The 22347-nt window shown below is 47.8% G+C and overlaps 1 protein-coding gene across 4 annotated transcripts in view; it reads right to left on the reverse strand.

Moving 5' to 3' along the window:
- The window catches only part of EFCAB2 (EF-hand calcium binding domain 2), a 337580-nt gene that overhangs the window by 259308 nt on the left and 55925 nt on the right, over positions 1–22347 (reverse strand). For all 4 annotated transcript variants that reach the window (XM_069608005.1, XM_069608007.1, XM_069608004.1 and 1 more), the window contains exon 3: positions 6663–6735. In XM_069608005.1, the coding sequence (XP_069464106.1) occupies positions 6663–6735 (73 nt within the window). The remainder of the gene's footprint in view (positions 1–6662; positions 6736–22347) is intronic.

Genomic DNA, 22347 nt, shown 5'->3' on the forward strand with positions numbered 1-22347 from the left:
CGGCTCCTCCAGACCACCGCCCGGGGCCCCTCCCCCCCTGCTGAGCTCCCTACTTGAGGCGGCTGACGAGGGCCCGAACCGCGGACGTGGCCGCTGCCGACGTTCGGCGCTGAAGCTGCAGCAACACAGAGCGCAGGGCATCTGGATATCTACGCTACCTGACCCGGTGGTGCAAACGGGGGCGGGCTGCGCGCCGCGGGCCTGGGGCCTTTCCGCCCCCCCACCCCCCATCAGCGGGACTGCAACACCTGGGGTTGAGCCGTGACACGAAAACTGGCAACGCAGTGTCACGCTCCCCCACCAGCATCAACGAAGTAAGGGCAAACCCCCCCCTCCTCTCCCCCAGCCTGCGAACGACGGGATACCGACCCGCATTAAGGAGGCGCCACACCCCCGCCTAAAAGTGAATCCAGAGGTCCATCTGTGGGGGGCACGGAGCTGAGGGGACTGGGAACGCTCTCCTCCCCCATCGCCACTAGCACCCAGAACTGGTGACAACGCCTGCAGCACCCTCCACAAACGACCTGGGGCCCAGAGAACTGTGGGCTGCGGCCCTGGGAGGGACGGAGGCCCCCGATGTAAGGACCACAACTTCACAAACATAAGGAGCTGGGCGGATACTCCACTGGAGGGAGATTACCCTGTGTGTGACCACGCATCGGTGTAAACCCCGAAACTTACCGGACCAACCCGGACCAGGGACCCTTGGAACCGTCAACGACAAGGAAACTATCCCACAATTAACACAATTAACAACCTCCAGGGGCAGCACAAGGTAGCGCGCACAGCGGGGGACCGCGGCTGCCGCCCTCCACACGCCACCCATGAAAAGAACAGGACTCGGAACCTGGGTGGGCGTATATGCGGATGCCATCTCTGTGGGCCCACGACCCTCTAATAAACACAACGGGCCAACCATAGCAGGGGTCTGCTCCCAGCGGCCAAAGCAATCCCGCCGACACTCCTGAACAGGAACACAATAGCGAAAGACCGTCGCCCGACTAACCCACCCCAATTCAGACTTCACAACAACCCCCTGGGAGGCACCAATACGACCCATCCGGACTTGCCGCCTCACACAAATACCCGACTCCGCCATGGGCAAGGACAAGGTTAAGAGGCAAACCCTACAAAGCAAAATGGACCTCTACACCGTGGAGGCCCCCCCGCCTGGAAATGCAAACCCCAGCGGAAGCGGATATCGGGGAAGCAGCTCAGGACCCCCAACTCTCCCTGAGCAACTTAATGAAGGCAATTGGGGACTCGAGAACATCGCTGGAACTCAAAATTGGCGGAGTCTGCACGGAATTATCTCTCCTACATCAGGATCTTCGCAATCTAACGTCCAGGGTCGGAGAAGCGGAGCAAAGAGTGTCGGACACAGAAGATAACGTCCGCCAACTGGAACAACAACTCGCCATAATTGCCCAGAAGGTTAACCAACTAGAATGCCGAGCCGAAGACAGTGAGGGCAGGGCACGACGCAATAACCTCAGGATTCTTAGGATCCCGGAGAAAGAGGAAGGCCCCAGTGTCGAACTCTTCCTAGAAGACTGGCTAACCCACATCTTTGCCCCCAAGAAACTGTCGAAATTCTTCTCTATCGAAAGAGCACATAGGGTACCCACTGGGCGACCTACCCCAGGAGCCCCGCCCAGAACTATAATAGCACGCCTCCTGAACTACCGAGACGCCATCCTCCAGATGGCACGGGCCACCGGCCCAATCACATACAACGGCTATAAAGTAGGGTTCTATCCGGACTACACTAAAGAGGTCCTGCGGGCCCGCCAGTCGTTTGACTCGGTTAAGAAAAAACTTCACTCTCTGTCAATTAAGTTCGCCCTCTTCTTCCCGGCGTTGCTCAAGGTCCACTACGAGGGAATGACGCACCTATTCCACAACCCCAAAGAAGCATGGGATTGGCTCGAAACACAGATCCTTAACGGGCCGGCGGCCCGACGCTCGCCTTCTGGGCCGTCCGCTCGCAAACCCGGGCCCACGTAGGACTCGCCGTCCCCTACTCCGATGGGCCCCGAAACAGAAACACCAAGGCGCCCCTCCAGGAATACCACTGAGAACGGATGAGGCCTGGGCATCACAATACTGAAGTCACCAAGAGACACCATGGAAACTACACCACTGCGGCCACCACCACCTTGACACCGCAGTTTCAAGCACAGTCAAGGCGACTCCACTGGAGCTACCACCCTAGGTCGGGTCATTCCGACGAAGTTTAAGTTCACCAAGTTATAAGTTCGATGTTTGGGCGACAGGTGCTCCCAGTTGGAGGGGGAAGTGCAGGGTGGGGGGAGTTTTGGGTATTCGAAGAAGCAAAATCACAAGAAAAGAAAGCTGGAAACCGGCGAAAGCAGGCAAGTCAGACAAACACTATTTTGGGCCAGGATCAGAGACGCAGGTATCTGCCAGTCTTCAGGCACTCCGGTGCGAGGCGGCCGCTGGGGGTCCCCCCACCCCGAGAAGAAAACGACATATGCCCCCGGGGGAAAAATGAAACGGCCACTAATCCTCTCAGATACCCCAACAAATAGACTCACACTGACAGGATGAACTCCAACAAAGTGTCGATACTGTCCTGGAACGTCAATGGCCTCGGCTCCAGCATAAAGCGAAGACTGGTGCTCCAGTACCTAAACCGACACTCGCCAGACATTGCCCTCTTAAATGAAACGCATCTCACAGGCACAAACACCATCTTTTTCAAAAGATCCAACTACTCGAAGGTCTACCATGCTGGATTCACGAAAGGGGCTAGGGGCACAATGATACTCGTTCACAAGAGAGTTCCTCTCCAGGTTAGGAAGATCAGGGCGGACCCTCTGGGCCGCTATGTGCTGATGTTGGCGGACATCTGGGGTGAGAGATGGGGCCTGGCAGCACTCTATGCCCCCCCCACGCTGACGAAGGAACTGCTCGCCGAATTACAGAACTTGCTTCTGGAGGAGGAGGCGGATGTGTGGGTGCTCGGAGGAGACTTCAACGAAGTAATGGACATCACAATCGCCAGAACCTATAGGAGAGCTGGAACACGTCCCACCATCACGCCGCTCACCACGTTCGCGGAAACCTCAGGAATGGTGGACACCTGGCGCACACTTCATGGCGACGAGGCAGGGTTCTTCTATTCAGGGGTCCACAAATCATTCTCCAGGATCGACTACGCCTTCAACCCCCGCAACATAACCCACAGACTCCTCGACGCTGTATTCCTCGCAAGAGGGATTTCGGACCACTCCCCGCTTCTTTTAACCCTCAAGAACTCCTCCTGCCGCCCGGATCGCAACTGGCGCCTGAATACATTCCATCTCCGTCTCCCTGAAATTGCGGAGGAGCTAGAGAAGACGACAGCGGAATATTTCGAACTCAATGAGGGCTCGGTAGACTGCCCGATTTCGATCTGGGAGGCATACAAAACAGTCCTACGAGGGGAGGTTATTTCCACGGTCTCCGCCTACCAACAACGTCAAGTCCAGAAGGTCAGGGAAGCAGAAGCACGCGTCCTGGAATGTGAGCGACAAACCCTTATACAAAACACCCAAGAAGCAAAGGAGGCGAAGCTCACGGCGCAAGACGCCCTCAGTAATCTGTCCCTAGACAATGCACGAACTGCTTACCAGTTAGTCCGAATCCAAATATATGAAAGGGGCGACAAAGCTAACAAGACACTGGCCTGGTTGGAGAGACACGTGCAGAGCAGGGGACACGTTAGGGCAATCAGATCTCCGGATGGGACATTACTGACGGAGGATTCAGATATCGTCGAGGCATACGCCACCTATTACAAAAATCTCTATACCCCACCCACGGGGAATCCATCAGTTGAACCCTCCCGGTACCTCGACCACATCGAGATTCCGACACTCCCGCAGCACCAATCAGACCTCGTGAATGCTGACATTACTGACACCGAGGTGCAAGATGCACTGGCACAACTCCAACCTGGGAAAACTCTGGGCCCCAATGGGTTCCCAACAGAAACATGAAAGTGCCTTGGTAGCATGCTCCCCACCCACATGCACCGCATGTTTCTACGCAGCAGGGAACTAGGAGCACTTCCCCCAGACCTCAGGAAGGCATGCATAATGGTCATACATAAGCCTGGGAAACCCCCGGAGGAATGCGCCTCCTATCGCCCGATATCCTTGATTAATGGCGAAGCGTAGGTCCTCGCCAAAACACTCGCCAACAGACTACTGCAGGTGATTGAGACCCTAGTCCACCGGGACCAATGTGGTTTTATGCCCAGTAAGTCAACTCTGATGAACTTGCGCAGGGTCCAATTGGCGCTATGCAGGGCAAAGGAAATACCGGCCCCACTCGCCCTCCTGGCGGTGGACTTCGAAAAGGCGTTTGACTCTGTGGGGTGGGATGCCTTGTGGGAGATCATGGCCAGGATGAACTTGGGGCAGACATTTATATCCTGGGTAAGACTGTTATATGCATCCCCGGAGGCCACGGTGAGGGTGAACGGCATGTCCTCCAAACCATTCCCCCTGGGTCGGGGCACGAGACAGGGATGTCCGCTGTCTCCACTCCTCTTCCTCCTGGCCATCGAGCCACTAGCGTTTGAACTTAGAGCCAACACCAATTGGAACGGTTTCGCTTGGCCGGGAGGGGGAGAAGACCGCCTTTCGCTCTATGCGGACGACCTGCTCATATACCTCAGTAACCCGAGTGTCTCGTGCCCGGTGGTCTCCCTCATACTCAGGGAATATCAGTACTTTGCAGGCCTAAAGGTTAATGAGACCAAAACCATTTTCTTCCCGATTCAGGGTGGCGAGTCTGCGATCCCGGTGACCTGCCCATTTCACGTCTCTATCAGGGAATTCAAATACCTGGGTATACGGCTCGACCCGACGCTCGATGGGTTCCCCCGACTTAATATACAACCAGTAATAGAGCGGTTCAATAGAGACATCCCCCACTGGCAATCTCTCCCCCTGTCGCTAATGGGCCGGGCCGCACTATTCAAAATGATGACCCTTCCCAGACTGTTGTATGTCCTCCAGAACGCCCCATTCCCCATCCCCCGAGAAACCTTCGCACTCATCGACAAGAATCTGCGCACACTGCTATGGGGAGGGAAACAATCCAGGATTGCCCTTGACACGCTCCAGAGATCGGTGTGGGAGGGAGGCATCGGGTTACCTTGCATACGCACCTATTACTTGGCCACACAGATAGGAGTAGTGAATGACTGGATGCACGCAGACCCCACACAGCCACACATCCGTATAGAGCTGGAGACTATGTCCCCACTAACACCGCTCCAAGTCCTCTACGCCACCCGTGACCAACTCCCGGTGCTGCCCAAAATGACCCACCACATCCGGCGAGCTTGGCGGGCCGCACACAAACTAATCAGCTGGGAAGACCAGCCAACTCTGTCGCAACCCATATGGCACAATACGCTCCTCCCGGAACTGGTAAAAACGGGCTCCTTCGATCACTGGCTGACCAAAGGAATACACACATTAGCACAAGTAATACAAGAGGGCCGCCTCCTGAGCTTTGAGACCATGCGCGAACAATTCCACCTGGCACCCATGGACCGGTTTCGGCATGCGCAACTGTCCCACGCAATCCGCGCCCAATTCCCCGACACGACGGTCCTACCCCCTTGCTCTCCCATCGAGACCAATATCCTCCCGCAGTACATCCCTTCTAGGGTCACTTCCACTCTCTATCAGGCCCTTAGCTCATTCGGGGCTCCACAAATCGACGGGCTAAAGGCAAAGTGGGAAAGGGATCTGGGCCCCCTGGAACCTGAAGATTGGGTAGAGGCGTTAATGTCCCGCAGAGAAATTGGGATAGAATCCAAGCTTAGACTAATACAGTTGAGGATCTTACATCGTTCATATCACTCACGCACTGCAATGGCCAGATGGGGTGGAATAGAAGACGAGACATGTGTCCGATGCAAAACCGAACCCGCCACCTTCTACCATATGATATGGGACTGCCAGGTGATACAGGCCTTCTGGGTCTCAGCCGCTTTGGTGACACCAATTCCCAGGGACCCCAAGATGGTACTATTGGGCATCGGGGGGGGGGGAAGTAGACCTGTCCAAATATGAGAAAATGTTCTTGGCAACGGCATTGGGGGCAGGCAAAAGACTTATTGCGTCCAATTGGGGATCGGCCGAACCACTGAGCCTGAACCGATGGAGTAACGAGCTGGACAGATGCGCAACCTTAGAGCGCCGAATCTATAATGCAAGGGGCTGCCCCCGCAAATTCGAAAAAATATGGGGTAAATGGCTAGATGGTCAATAAGCTCTGCGGGTGGGGGTGCACCGATAGTGCTGATTGCCTTGTTTGCCTGCCTGGTCCTATTGTTGTCTTTTGGTCCTCGGCCCTACGGGCCCTGTTGATATGGACGATTGCCTTCAACATGTATACTGCTGATTCATGTCTGATTCTCATACGGCTCTTATGTTCTGTTGTTTAAATTCAATAAACAGAGTCATTAAAAAAACAATCATACACAGACACACTTACTGGTTCTTCCTTCTGGATTTTCTAAATCTGGTGAAACGTTTGATGGTTCACGTTAAAACTATCAAGATAACTCATGTGGCATATAGGTCTGTAAGAAGAGGGGACTAAACTAGAGATGGTTTAATAAAAATCGTATTTACCTCTGCAAGCAAATCATGAAGTTCCCCTTCACTGGGACAGCAACCCAGGGACCTGATAATGGTGCCAATCTCTCTGGAAAAAAAGAAGAGGGCATCATTAAACCTGCTTCTAGCCTTTCTCCAGATATTTCAGGGACTCACTCAAAACTCTGGGGTCCCTTTGTGATTTGAGTAAAGTAAGTATACAAGTTGTATTCAAGGATGGATAGGAAGTCATTTTAAATACATTAGATAACTGCCATATGATCGATATCATAACCATTTAAGACACAGGCAAATCGCGTTTGTAACGTTTTAGATACATGATGTGTTGCGAATTTGTTATACACATAATTATTGAGACCATGTATAAAGGGATAGAGTAATATTGGTGGCAAGATAAGTGTCAGAGATTACATTGGTAGCACCCATTTATGTGGAAGCAGCACACAACAGGGATGGAGGGAATGTGATTGATGGCACATATTTCCCAACGCTATCCCAGTAAGGTGATTTAGGTGAAATCCTTATGTCAGTTTGTGGAGAAAGTGAAGCGTGCCAAATGTTTTATCCGGAGAACACAAAAAACACTTCTTAATATTGACAAAATTAGTGAGATCAGCAAGTCATGTGGTCCTTTTCTAGTAAGAGGATTATACAAAATCTTACGGCCCCTGTCCACATCTCCCCATGAAAGAGACACATTAATGACCATGTTTCTCACTCTCTCATGTTGCCAAGCACAAGCAGTGTTCCAGCTGAAGCCAATAAAGATCAGGTCATTGGAGGCCATCAAGGAACACTTACCCAGATTCGGGTCAAGGCCCATGTTCAAAATGAGATCAAGAAACATCTGCAGCTATGCCTTAGCCATTTGCTGTGACCGAGTCCTCACCAGCCAATTGTCCAGGTTTGATAGACATATACGCCATGGGGGCGACATAGCCCAGCAACTGCTCCAATAAGCAGTGTAAACACATGCCGTGGTGGGTGCAGGCCAAAGGGACGAACTATGTAATGGAAGTGGAAATGGCCCATTGACAAGTGCTGGAAGCCCCTGTGCTCTGGCCAGATGGGAAGTGCAAGTATGAGTTTTTCAGATCCACCAAAGAGATCCGGTTTCCCTGATGCATGGCAGACTGGATCTGTGCTTAGATACTCATCTTGAGGTTTTCTGTGGATAAGTGAATGTTGAAACCCGAAAGATTGAGTATGATGCACAATCTTGCCTGGTACGACTTTGACAGTGAAAAGGCATGAGCAGTTCCCTGGTCTCACTACAGTGGTGAATGGGTTCTTTATGGCCCAATTGGAGGAGTTTCTCAATCTCATTTACAAAGGAGATTGACCCAACCTGAACTATGGAAGGGGTAGGAAGGAGAAGAGGATGAACTGGAAGGTGCCAGCCCTGACTCCCCGCAGTCAGTACCCAGGGGTCTGTCAATATGGTCAAACTTGACCAGATTTGAAGAAACAACCCCACAGGATTACTGTGGGACCTGACAAGACCAACAATTGGTGGCCTTATCTGAGGCTCCTGGGGTCCTGGGGTGGAGCCGAGTCCAGAGGAGGAGTGACAGAAAAACCTCTTATCCCGACCGCTGATGCCTTTTCCTGTAAAGATTTGGAGTTTGGTCAGCCTGCCTAGCCTGTTAAGGAAAGTCCAATCTGGCACCCGGTCTATGCCAGTGTAGAAGCCTAGGCTTTTACAAGGATTAAGATTGACTTGGCCGTAAGGATGCTGGCCTTTTTCTCTTTATTCAGCTCCTTGTCCATAAAGCTGTGGGAAAACATCAACCCTGTCGAAAGGGATGTCCAGCACTTTATCCGATTCTATGTGAAAATTCTGCACATTCGAGACTGCATCACAAACAGGCTGCTTTTTTTAAGACTTATTTAGAGCGGACTTCAATGTGTGGGAAAGGCTGTTTTCAGAGAGGTTTACCCCTGAACACGTCTTTGAACCGCTCCCCCACCTCCATCTGCCCCCGCCCCCACTTCTCTCCCACGTTTACAGGAATTTTCTTGGATTTCACTCCCTGAATCCCCTTTTGGCTACTATAAGGAACTCATGGTGGCAACAGTAAAGACAGACAAATGTGATCACAGTTCAAGAGTGTTTATTAAATTGTATAGGTAGGTTGGAAAAATGCCTAATCTAAACCTAAATCTAAATCTAAGATGGGAGCAAGTGGAGTGCGGACATTGAGCGCAGTCTACTGCAGTCTATCTACCATTTTTACTTCTGGTGAGAGGAGGAGCCTTGCAGATTGAATTCATTCAAATTGTACAGCACAACGCGAAGCGAAACGCGGAGTGCAGACATTGAGTGCAGTCTGTAAAGACTGGAGGGGGGTGTCTGTATTCCTGCTCTCTATACGGCAGAGGAGAGGCACAGAGTACCCGAGCCAAGATTCTCTATTACGGTAGCTATGGACGAGCAATAAAGGCTTAAGCTCTCAGGTGGTGTTGCGAGTTGGTTCTAAGTACAGTGTAGTCCCCAAGCAACCACAAAGGAATGTCCACACACTTAGTGAAAATACAGTCTTTATATAAATAAGGTTCACGTTATATACACAATCACAATCACTCACTTCGTGCTCTGTTAATCTAAAATGGCAAATATGTACACAGTTCTACGTGGTACCACAATTACTATCAGATTTCATTAAAGTGCATCAACTGTACTTAGTTTAAATGTCACACAAATCAAGTAATAAAGAGAACCAACAATTGACATAGGAGGAAAGCAGTTGGTTAGAACAATAGGCAGAATACTGGCCCCGTTACCTAGACAGTCCTGGGTGAGAATCCCCCAACTTGGGAAATCAGTAAATAAAAGATATATCGTACAAGCACAGCCCATATACTGTTCACAAGAGTTTTATTTCCTTCTAAATAGTTCTACAACCCCAATGTACCTGGAATAGCAGAGTTCAATGTCGGGTCGTCGGTGGATCCTTCTTGAGCAGCTCCCTTTAAAAGCAGGATCCACGGATCATTGAGATCCCAAGAGGGAAAAAGGTGAACACTGTCATTGCAGCAGCAGCTTCAGTTCTTGCGGTGCTCGTTGACAATCTGTCGAAAAACATCCTGGAAGGTGAGGCGTGCTGTGCAACTCGATGACGAGTGTTCGTTCCCGCAAAGAGTCAATGAAGAACTTTGGCCCAGCAAGGGCGTCGGGTCGTCGGTGTCTGCGAACGGGACGGGTCCACGGCTGGCTTCAGTAGCTTTGAAGGCGTTTGAGGTCTTCGGGTGGCAGGAAACCCACTGGTGGATTCTCCTTGGTCGTCGGAGGCCTTGACTTTCTCCGGCAGGACGAAAGCGGTCGATGGTGTTGAACAAATGATTCCTTGGATCAAAATGTTCTTAGGCAAAGGGAGCACTGGGTCTCCGGTCGGCGACGGCGGACGGCTGTCCGGTGCTTCTCCTCTTTCTCCTCGGCGGTCCCCTTCTCCGGTCGGCAGCCTTTTGTAGGTCTGTCTACTAGGGAGCTTTGTCAAAGATCAGCTGGTGCACGATGGTCCCTCGTAGCTCGGGAAGATGTCTCCTCACCAGGTCCTGTCTTGGATCAGTTCTTGAAGGTCCAGCAGCTTTCAGATTGCAATGAAGGAACAGCGGTTCATCTTCTTCTTCGGGCTCGGCTTTGAGAGTAAGCATCAAGTATCAACTTCAGCTTCTGGACGATTTCTAGCAGCGAGAGGCCCCCAGATATACTGTTGATCTCCCATTCATTCTGCTGGGTCATACTCGGGCAACCAATCACTCATTCAGCAGTCAGGCAGCCAATAGGCTCACAGTGCATTCAGGCCATTCTTCTCCATCCAGACACTCAGAACACGGAATGTGGATTCGGACAAGCACTCTGCCATTCAGCACTACACAGTGCATTCACACCAGTTTAGGGCAGGGTTGTCTCAGTCATTGCGTCACATACCAGAAACTAGACACCCATTACAAGAAGTGCATATTGGTCATCCACTCCACTCACCCAGGTCCCACCCCACGGGGGTACCCACAACATACAGTCATTGGGAAGGCTCCAGCCAGCCTGGCCTGGACTTCCCCACAACACCATATGTGGAACTTCCACCCAACAGCCAGTCAGGGGGTAGGGACAGAGTCAGGGCTTCCCGGGACTTCGGGAAAATTAAGATAACAGGAGATATAAAGCAAGCAGCCACAGGGGCCATCTTGTTTCCTATCAGGAATCCACTGATTCCAAGGACAGGGCCTGGGCATCCCAAAATGGAGGACGCTCAGGGCACCTGTCAATTCAGCAAGGAGCTGCCACCAGCCCATACCCTGCTCTGTGGGCCAAAAACAGGTGCCCAAACATACACTAGGAGTACAGGGTCGTACTCCCACCCATGGGTGCCGTAAGGGTATCCAAGGGTCTGTTCACCAAACCAAAAAGAGGAAGAGCCACAACACCAGGAGTCCCACATGAACTCCTGCATGGAAAACAAAGACAGGACATACATAAGGCAATAGAGGACAAGGATACGGAGGCTCTGTCCCTCCAACGCATTTCCAACATCACACGGTCTACTGCAGTCTGCCTGCGGGCTGCGAGCGGGGGTGTCTGGTGAGACGCACAGCAAAACCTGCATGCAGACCGGCATGCAGAAGACACATAGGCAGATCAGACTGCTCAATCCCACATCAACAAACACCTCCCAGGTGAGCAAGGACGCTATGGAGGGTGAGACAGAACGGGAGACTGGTGCAGGAATCCTGGTGAGAGAGGGGGCGGGAGTGGGAGAGAGCCTAACACCAAATGCTACCCTGTTACTCCCCAAGCAGCCCACTAAGCCCACAAAAAGCAAGGCAGAACTAGACACTTTATCTAAGCACCGCCCTCTCTTCTCTTCACACTGCCCTGTGTTTCCCCAAAACCGGCGCTGGGAAAGATGGGCACCTACCAACAAAACAACCAGTGATCGATTCTCGTAAGTCAAGAACTGAATCACCTGGTAAAAATCAATGATAAACGCTCATCAGACATATTTTCCAACAAACGCTCCGACTGGGCCTAATAAGACAAAGAACCTCAGCTAGCAGTATCTTACAGCTGCCACAAAGATATTGTGCTCACAGTGAGGCAAGGAGAGGAGTTAAAAACAGACCTTTAAAAACAGCAGACAAGGGCAGAGAACAAGCAATCCAAAACTACTAAAGGTCATGAAACAAAATGATCCACCGGATTGGAAGGAGGAGCCTCCATGTGTCCACTGACATTGCCAACAGTATCCCACAAACACTTTGGAATCATACCACAAAAAAGAAGATGCGTGTCAGACATACAAGACCTCTCCAGAGCATCTTCTAAAGAAGATCCAACAATAGAAAAACCATCAGACATGGTGAGCGCTGAACTTAGAAATTCCAAGTTAATGCAAGACATTGTTCTAAGGACATCTCAGTTGGAAAAAAGTCAGCAAAGAGGAAGAATCACAAAAGAGTCGGACCCAGTAAATGACTGCAGCGGCATGATGAAAAATAAAGACAGGGCTTGTAAGATTAGCAACTTGAATGGCTCTGGCAACAGTGGCCACACTGGATCTACAAAAAGACGAGTGTCTAGCACACAGCAATCCGATTCTGACACAGACTCATGACGGCAAGCGTCCCCAACCAGCACGATCCTCTCCGCAATGAGAGACAATGATGGACTCTCCCAGAATGGGAATAAGGCCAAGACAAGTGCGGGTGAGAGTAAATGGGAGTTTATCAATCAGAATAGGGCATGCAAAGAACCCTGCAAACTCCGAGAGTGCTCTGTCTGACAATAGCAAAGACAGGCGTATATATTTACAAAAAACGTCATCAGAACCTACATACTATAGGGGGCACAAGTTCAATGGGATTGGGTGGCGACGACTAGCTATAGGTGCTGCTGCGATGTGGTTGGCCTTGGCTGGAGGACGTCACTGGTCAGCCTCGTGGGTGGGGCTGGGCCTGGCAGGTCTGCTGGGTTCATCCGGGCGGTGTTGTTGTGTCACTGTGGCCAGTGTCAGAGATGAATGTCTTTTCCTGACTTCTTTGCCCTAGGCCATACACACCGCAGTCATTCAGTCATTGCAATATTATCTTCTTTAGTAAATCTTCCAATAGGTTATTCTACAGGTTAATGCAACACAGGAGGAATGCACCTTGAGAGGAGTTTAATGGCGATTCATCATTACATGGTTACCAGTGTCCTGTTGACCGGGTACCATAGGTCGTGGGGCTGGTTCTCAGGGCATGGGACAGACGGTACATGTCCTCTTGTCTTGTTAGAAGTCGTTATGAATGTGTTGCTGTAATGTTGCCATAATATTGGGTGTCCTAATTTTACAGGGGCCATTAACCTAAGGTGATCCGGTGGGTTGTGGGGTTTAAGAGAGGGCGCCTCTGGATTTGTGTATTCAGGCGGAGGTTTACTGCTGGGCTGTAAATAATGCAGGTGGCGGGCCGTGGTCTTGGGTGCTGCAGAGGGAACTACAAATCTTTGAAGCGGCTCCAGCCTAGTTGGGGGAGGTGGAGCAGCGCGGCGCGGCCCTTTGCTCTCTCGTCTGGCAGGCTTCGCAGTGAGGGAGGGGGAATGGCCTTGCACATATTCACAAAAGGTATCTTCCTCGTGTGTTGCCGATATTAGGTGAAAGCATCATAAACATTTGAATACTATACAATACTCATTGAATCATTCCAAAGCTTACATTTTAACTTCGCTAAATGCCTCTCAAATATAGCCAGTCCGAGCACATTATTTGTACACTATGTTTTAACAACTACAACATTTTGTTATATGCATATACATTTGCAGTAAGTGAGGTAGTAGTGAGGTTGGTGGAGCACATAGAAAACGACTCGCCACAGTACGTGGCGGTAGTGGCACATAAGGGGCTTGGCCATACACACATGAAGGGTGCATTCCCGCGCGTCCTTCACATGAGCCCTCAGTATGGTTGCATTTGTCTTTCTTTGCACTCTAGCAGCATTAGTTTGGTTATGGCGCGGGACCGTGGGGTGTAAACTTTTCAATGATACACATAACAAATAACCCCCCCGGGGCGCTTCTACTATTTGTACATAACTTTAGTGGTGTGGGTGCTTCATTGCTAATGCCATGTAAACATGCATTCTACCATATTTATACATTTTACAGGTTTTCTTAACCAAAGAGGTTTGTGGAGAAAATGCGCCTAGCACAGGTAGTTTTGGCATTAGTATTTGGGAACTTTTGCCTTTCTCCGAGGGCTATTTTACAGTTCTTTTTTCCATCCAGGCTCTGCTGGCCGGGTCATGTTGGGAGCAGTGATACACTGCGGAAGGTGAAATGCTACAGTGTTGGTATCTTACGCTAGCTCATGTCCATCTTGCTCGTGGGAACGGGCTCACAGCGGATCTGCCAGGGAGCTGTGACCACAGGGATAATTGAAACTCTCCAAAGGTGGGGGCCGCGCTGTAGTGCGCCGAGCTCACACCATCTTTATTAGACAAAATGGTTTGTGAGGCCTAGCTAAATTTAATATGTTTGGGCAATGTCTTCAACAGGTGAACCATCCACCACCTGGGCCCTGGTGGTAAGGAGGGGACGCCTGATGAGCCATGGCTCTCACCGGGGGAGGGGATGTAGGCACGGGGGGTCTTTTGGACCAATCCTCCCCTACACTCATCCTTACAATCAAACCAATATCAGGGTCGCAAGTATAGGGTCCCCGAAAGCAACAACAGACGCAGACAGAGGTGAAACGACGACCTCGGTGGACCAGTCGGCATTCCAACTACAAGCAAACATAATGTCGGAATTTTCAATTTCTCTTGCGCCTTTTACGAAATTATACAATTAATGACTTGTATAAAGACCAAGTCACTTCACCAACAATGGCTCACACCAAGCTGCTTTACATTGAAAATATTGTTTCATCTCTATAGAAACGTTTGGACATAGAAGGCTCTGCTGAATCCTTGCTCCAAAAATTATTATTCCATCACATGGCTGAAATCGGAGCAAACAAAAAAGAACAGCTGGAAGAGGCTAGAGAAATCTTAAAATGGGGCAAAGACCACCCAAAAAATGTATCACATGTAGCAGCTGAACAAAAAGAATTATGTAACAGAAGGACGTCAACATCGAGTTTGGAGAGCCAACAGAGTACCAAAGAGCTCATAAAAATGGTACAAAAGTCAACTGAGACTGAGCTGGCAGATCCAAACGAAGCTGGGCCTACCAACGCCGAACCACAGAATGTGATGAGTGAGCCATTACAAAATGAAAAATTACAGGTGCCTACTCCATCCAAGCACAGAGAATCATCACATTCAGATATGATCGAAACAGTTGATTGAACCTCGAATGAGGATGAGACCTCATTAGGGCAGAACTATTAAATATTCTTGATGTAAAAGACAAGAAAAAGGATGGGCAAGAATAAAGCTGCAGATCTTCAAACTAAATAAACTAGAAAATCGAAAAATCAAACAACAAAGAAAACCTGCAAATCTAACAATGCACAGGATTTTATTCAAAACCTGAAAGGGGTAGAAAACAACTCTGCTAAAGGCAGTCTAACAGTAGTGGAGAAAGCAAATAACAAAACTGAACAAATAGCTGCAACAAAAAAAGTCACAAAAAGCAATAGTTGCATCCAATAGATTAAGAGAGCCAAATGTATCAATTGAAAACGTAACAGAGCAGGATAGAGCGTTGATGTAAGATCTACTCAAGATTTCTGTATACAGCGTAGAAGAACATAATCCAGCTCGGACAGCGGAGAATCAAATAGAGGAAGAAAATTCAAGTCATGAAAGTTTGAATGATCTGCATGGAGGAAATATGAGGCTACAAAGCAGCCAGGGCGATGCAAGCAAAGAAACAGAGGTCTTTTTTCTATCCTTGAAGAGAAAAGAAACCTTCTAACCAACAAAATAGCAACTCAAAATTGCTCTAATGAAATGCTAATCTAAACATGCAACTGCAAGTACACAATAGAAAGGAAACCAAGCTTCAATCAAGCAAGATAGGCGGACATGGAGAATAACAGACCTCAGGTGGTTCGAGCTTGCCCCATAATAAACCATCCAAATAGGTCTATACAGTCGAGCAACAAGGTGTAAAATGAAGACCTAAATAATCTGCCTAAAATGGATACAAGTTGCAATCCAAACAGATCCACTGGCCTGCAAAATACTGATGGCAGGCACACCAAGTTATACTTGGAAAGAATTGGTCAAGTAAATGATTTGAAAATGAATCGTTCAAATATTCTCAAGTTGTTCCATCACATCCCCACCTGGAGATCAATAGACTCCAGCGACATCCAGCCGGTCAATTTTCCAATACCATTCAAATATGACTCAGTATGCATGAAGATTGCTTCAAGGCTAATTTCCCCAATTATTACTTAGTTACGCAAATCAACTATGGCCACTGGGTTTCGATATAAGCGATTGCTTACAACAACTGCACACATCGGAACCCTGTAGGCAAAGCATACTGGAACAGGAAAACAAGCAAGAAGAACCAAGAAATTGAGCATTGACAGGGCGCTGCCAATGTCAGCAACAAACTCCTTTCAGCAAATACATCAAATGCTGGAGGAAAATGAAGGAGCCAATAGAAATCCCATGCAAGTGACATTTCAAACTCAATAAGCTGGAATGATGGGCCGAACTGTTTGCACGCAAAACAATAACAGAATGTCGAACCTTGAAAGTTCAAATTGGGACTGGCTGGCCTGAGCTATAAATACGACTTACATGAAATAGAATGAGGTACCCCTTGTGAAAAAGAGGGTCATTCATCATTGGCTCCTGGAATAAGAGGGGTTACAGTCATCTTTTCAACATCAATAGAGACAAACTTGTGGAATTTTATATACTATGTTTCCAATAAACATGGTTGACTGAAACCCTGATAGCGGAAGGTTACGACCTATTCTTAAATCCTGCTCACAAAAACCAAAAGGGGCGACCTTTCTCTGGGTTATTAATCCCGATTAACAAAAACAAATCTCTCTAGCCACGCTGCAGCCAATCCAAACCTAAATATCCAAATTCTGACCTTTAATTCCAATTGCCAAAAGTCGAGAAAGGAAGAAGTGACAATCCCAATTAAAACATATTGGAATCCAATGGACTGGGAAAAAGAGTTTTGTTGCCATAATGATGAGCGAAATAGATTAATGCCTCGTCAGAAATAACAACCCTAGGATCATAATCTGTGGTGACTTTAATGCCAACTGCTCTGCTTACGGCCTTATGTGTAATAGACAGAATAAAATAACAGCTGACTGAAGATATCTAGGGCAGAAAGTCTGATGAAAGAATGTAACATCCATATGCTAAACTGCAACACAAAGGGAGACATTGCAGCAGCTCCTACTTGGAGTCGACCATTTCTTTGTGACAGATAACCTATTAAGCTTCAGAGAAATGACAGATTATGCAAATGACCCAGAGTGATCACAAGTTACTCAAGCTTACAACTTGGACATCTGGCGACCTAAAATTGAAATATCAACATAATGTCGAGCTTATCTTAAGCAGAAATCGATTACACATCACACGTTGGGAAGTGACTAAACTGTTTGAGCAATATAGGGATGTTTCAAATGAAGGAAAACTACGATCCAACTATTTACGCTCCTGCAAGCTTTCAAAGAATGTTCCAAGGCAGGAGCAAAACCATACTTACAACACAAACATGTGTTGGACAAGGAAATTCAAGACAAAGAAACGCAATCTTAGGAAATATATCCAAAGGCTGCGCTCCGGCAATAGTGGATCAAAAAGTATAGATATCATAAAATGTCGCAACAGATTTGAAAACTGGATAATTTCGCATAAAAGCATCCAATTTCAAAATGATGCGGAACGAATGCTGGAAGCCATTGTAGTCAAAAACGCCAAGAACTTGTGGACACTGCTAAATGAGCACATAAAAGCCCAAAAAGCATTCACAACCAATGCGGGGACTGAAGAGGCATGAATTTCATTTTAGTCATCGCAATACAACGCTGAATCAGAAGAAGAAATTACTAAAGCACCTATTGCCAAGTTGCAAGCGTGGGGCATACAACTATCTAAACCAGAAATGTTGGCCTTCATTAAGCGCGCAAGCGCTTTTCGAGCCCCAGGCCCAGATGGGTTGACAAACTATACACTCAAAAAAAACACCAGAGGAAGGGACAACTTTTTGCTACAAGCTTTTCAACATAATTGGAGCATATAGAAGGCTACCAGCTTCATGGAGAAGATCTGTGATAATACAATCTTCAAGAAAGGATCCAGGGTGGATCAAAAATACTACCGCCCAATCGCCTTGCTTGACGTACTGGGTATAATTTATGCTTCCTTGCTACTAGCTCGATTAAAACGCTGGAGTCAATAATCTGGCCCCTTGGATGAAAGGCAAAGTGGTTTTGCAAGAGGCGTGGGATGTTCACTAAGTTTACCTCTACTGAACATGTTAAAAATTAGAGCCCTACACAAAGGACAAAACACATACATTGCTATAGTAGACGTTGCTCAGGCATTCGATAGTGTAGACCGAAAGCTTCTTTGGTCAAAACTGGTCCAGTGGAAGTGTCCACAGAATACATCAGAGCCTATAATGGCTCTATATACAGGAACCACAATTCAGATCAAACTAAATTCTGGAGCGACTGTTGACCAAAGATATAAAAACATTCAAAGGCCTTAAACAAGGCTGTCCGCTGGCCTCAGAGCTCATCAAGTTATTTATATCAGACATGAAGCTCACAGTACATGAAGAAACATCCTTTTCACCCAAGTTAAATGGTCAAAGAATAGGCTGATTATTATATGCAGACGACTTCATTTTATTAGACCAGACCAAAATCAGTCTAGAACGAAAACAAAATCTTCTAAACATCTACACCGAAAGAAATTTCCTAAGAATCAACACACCTAAGACAATACTGGTCTTCGTATCCTTGGAAGGGAGAATAGTGAAGGTGAAATTTAGCTGGTATCTAGCAAAAGAGCCCTTCCTACAAGCACCAAAGACAAAATATTTAGGGATTGAAAGCAATTCAAGCAAGTCAGACGTAAACCAACTAACGGCTCTAAAATCTAAGATGCAAGTTTTAACAACACAAGAACGGCTAATCCAACAGAAATACAGCAAATGTTCCTTAACCCCAATATTATGCTTTTATAAACAAAAAAGTGAGTTCTACATTAACATATGGGGCCGAGACGCATTGTGCCTGTTGTAAAGACTGGAAGGGGTGGGGGGGGGGGGGGTCTGTACTCCTGCTCTCTATATGGCAGAGAGGCGCAGAGCACCCCAGCCAAGATCCTCCATTTGGTAACGATGGACGAGCTATCAAGGCTTAAGCTGTCAGGAGATGATGCAGGCTGGTTCTTAAGTACAGCGTAGTCCCCAAGCACCCACAAAGGAATGTCACTATGTTAGTGAAAACACAGTTCTTTATATAAATAGGCTCAAGTTTTGTACACAATCACAATAATACACTTTGTGCTCAAGTTAATCTAAAATGGTAAATATAAACAGTTTCTATATGGCACCACAATCACTCTTTGATTCCATTAAAATGCATCAACTGTACCCAGTTCAAATGTCATACAAATCAGTTAATAAAGCAAACCAACAACAGGCATAGGAGGAAAGCAGGTTGGTTAAAACAATAGGCAGAATACTGGGCGCCTACCACTAGGCACAGCTCTGTATGAGGATCCCCCCACCTGGGCAACCTGTAAAAAAAAATATATATAAACAATATATGGACTGGGCTTGTGTTAGGAGTCTTATTTCCCTCTAAAATTGGTCTACCACCCCAATGTATCTGGAATAGCAGTTTCGATGTTGGGTCATGGATGGATACTTCTTGAGCGGCTCCCTTGAAAAGGCAGGATCCACGGATCGTCGCGATCCCTCAAAGAAATGATGAACAAAGACGTCGAGACAGCAGCTTCAGTCCTAGCGGTGCTTGTCAATGATCAGTTGTGGATGTCCTGCGAAGATGAGGAGTGTGGTGCACCTCAACGACGATAGTTTGTTGCCGCAAAGAGTCACTGAAGAACTTTGGCCCAGCAAGGGGCGTCGGGTCATCAGCGTCTCTGTGGTCTTCGAGTGGCGGGAAACCCACCGGCGGATTCTCCTCGGCACGTCAGCGGCCTTGACTTTCTCCGGCGGGACAAAGCGGTCGTCGGTGATGAGCAAGGGAGTCCTTCTTTCAAAATGTTCTTAAATCAGTGGAGCGTTGCGGCTCCGGTCGACGATGATCGTTGTCGACGGTGATGGACTTCAAGGTCCGGGCGCTTCGCTTCGCGATTCTGCGGCGGTCCCAATCTCTGGTCGGCAGCCTTTCGAGGATGGACTTCCAGGGCGCTTTGGCAAAGGTTAGCTGGTGCACGATGGTCCCTCGTAGCTCGGGGAGAGGTCTCCTAGCCAGGTCCTCTTTTGGATCAGTTTCTTGTAGGCACAGCAGCTTTCAGACTGGCGAAGGACAGCAGCAGCAGTTATTCTTCCAGTGGGCTTAAAGGTTAAGCACAAAGTATCAACTTCAGCTTCTGAACGATTTCCATCAGTGAGAGGTCCCCAGATATACTGTTTGGTCTCTCATTCACTCTGCTGAGTCACACTCAGGCAACCATTCATTCAGAAGGGCATTCATGCAAGCAGGCAGCCAATCAGGCCCACAGTGCATTCAGGCCATTCCCCTCCCACCATACACTCACAATAAGGAATGTGTATTGGGACAAGTACCCAGCCATTCAGCACTCCACACTGCATTCATACCAGTTTCGGGCAGGGCTGTCTCAGTCTTTGTGCCACATACCAGAAACCAGACACCCATAACAAGAAGTGCATATTGGTCACACACTCCATTCATCCAGGTCCCACCCCAAGGGCGTACCCACAACATACAGTCACTGGGAAGGCTCCAGCCAGTCTGGCCTGGACTTCCCCACAATACCACATATGGAACTTCCACCCAACAGTCAGTCGGGGAGAAGGGACAGAGTCAGGGCTTCCCAGGACTTTGGGAACAACAAGGTAACAGGCAATAGAAAGCAAGAGGCCACAGGGGCCATCTTGTCTCCTATCAGGAATCAATTCATTCCAATGGCATGGCCTGGGTATCCCCAAAATGGAGGATAATCAGAACACCTGTCGAATTCAGAATGGAGCTGCCACCAGCCCATACCCTGCTCTGTAGGCCACACACAGGTGCCCAAAAACATACACTAAGGGTACAGGGTTATACCCCCACCCATGGGTGCCATAGGGGTATCCCAAGGGTCTGTACACCAAACCACAAATAGGAAGAGCTGCACTGCCAGGCGTTCCACATGACTCCTGGGCAGAAAACAATGCAGAACATACATGAAAAAGGACTACAGGACAAATGCATTTTCAGCATCACACCTATCATGCAAGATCTGGGCAGTAATTGAAGGACACTTTTGGATGAAAATTCTTCACCTACCACAAAGCTTTCCAGTGCAACTGATACAGCATGAACTAGGCTTACGGTCGCTGAATGCAGCAGTCGAGTGGAATACATTGACGTCAGTCCATAAGACCCCATTTAAATTACTCTGCAATTCAATTCAAAATCTTGAAATGTAAATCCGAACATCAAACTGATTGGATAGTTATGGGTCAAACAGTGCACGACTCTAATGTCAAATGCTGGAATCACAGTGGAATTGCGCATTAACAATTCTGATGCCGCAAAAAAAGAAAAAGAAAAATGTGGACATGCGAGTACATCAGAACACAAGAAGAAAAATAAAAGCTCAGACTGTATTCATTTACTGCCAATGAAGTGAAAGCTCTAGATAGCGTGCCAACATACTTGAGCAAACTCCCAAGTCAAACACATTGCTCGTTGTTCTTGCATTTTAGGTTCAATCTATTCCGAACTAAGGAAATATTGGCTTCCAGGAAACAAATCCAAGAAGCCAATAAATTAGGTTGCCTGTGCTATGATGCCAATGAAACATCAAAACATGTGGTGTTAATGTGCAGGCAGCTCGGACCATTGAGAACTAGGTACCTAGGAAGCTTCATGGAAGAGCATCTCATAATGGATATCGATACCTGGTGGCACAAGCTTGACGAGGGACAAAACTGCAACCGATCTTTGCCCTGACAAAAATGCTTCAAGAGACATTTAGAACTGATACATGGGAAAAGAACTCTTACATAGCCAACCCAGATGCATGAAAAATCAAATGCTTCAGATGAGAGGCTATCAATGATTGGTAGAGGAATTCCCTACCGTGACACACAGCTAAAAAGGTTTTATTTTGTTTCCATGTAACTACTCCATAAGTGGATGGTGTCTGGAGTTAACATAGTTTTGTCTATTCACTGTCAATACAGTATTGTCATATTAATCATACCTTTCACAACTTGTTAAATTTAAAAGAACAGTAGATAAGTAATACTTCAAGCACTCATAACAATTTTAGTCTTTGATTCTATTCAAATGTATTTCCTTTTTCTGTCTTCTCCTTGACCGGTTGGTCGTCCTTATTATTTTAACATATAATGTAAATTGCTGTTTTAAAGTTTGTAAATGAGATGGCAAAGGTTTGAAATAAACCATAAACCGTACAATAAATACATGTTTAAAAAAAATGGGAGCCGGCTACGACCCTCAAATAATAAGGCAGTCCTAATGGCGCCTTGTCAAATAAAAGGGCCTATAGAAAAAAACCT

This window comes from Ambystoma mexicanum, chromosome 4q, assembly GCF_040938575.1.
Source record: "Ambystoma mexicanum isolate Mex_15411 chromosome 4q, UKY_AmexF1_1, whole genome shotgun sequence".
Lineage (NCBI taxonomy): Eukaryota > Metazoa > Chordata > Amphibia > Caudata > Ambystomatidae > Ambystoma > Ambystoma mexicanum.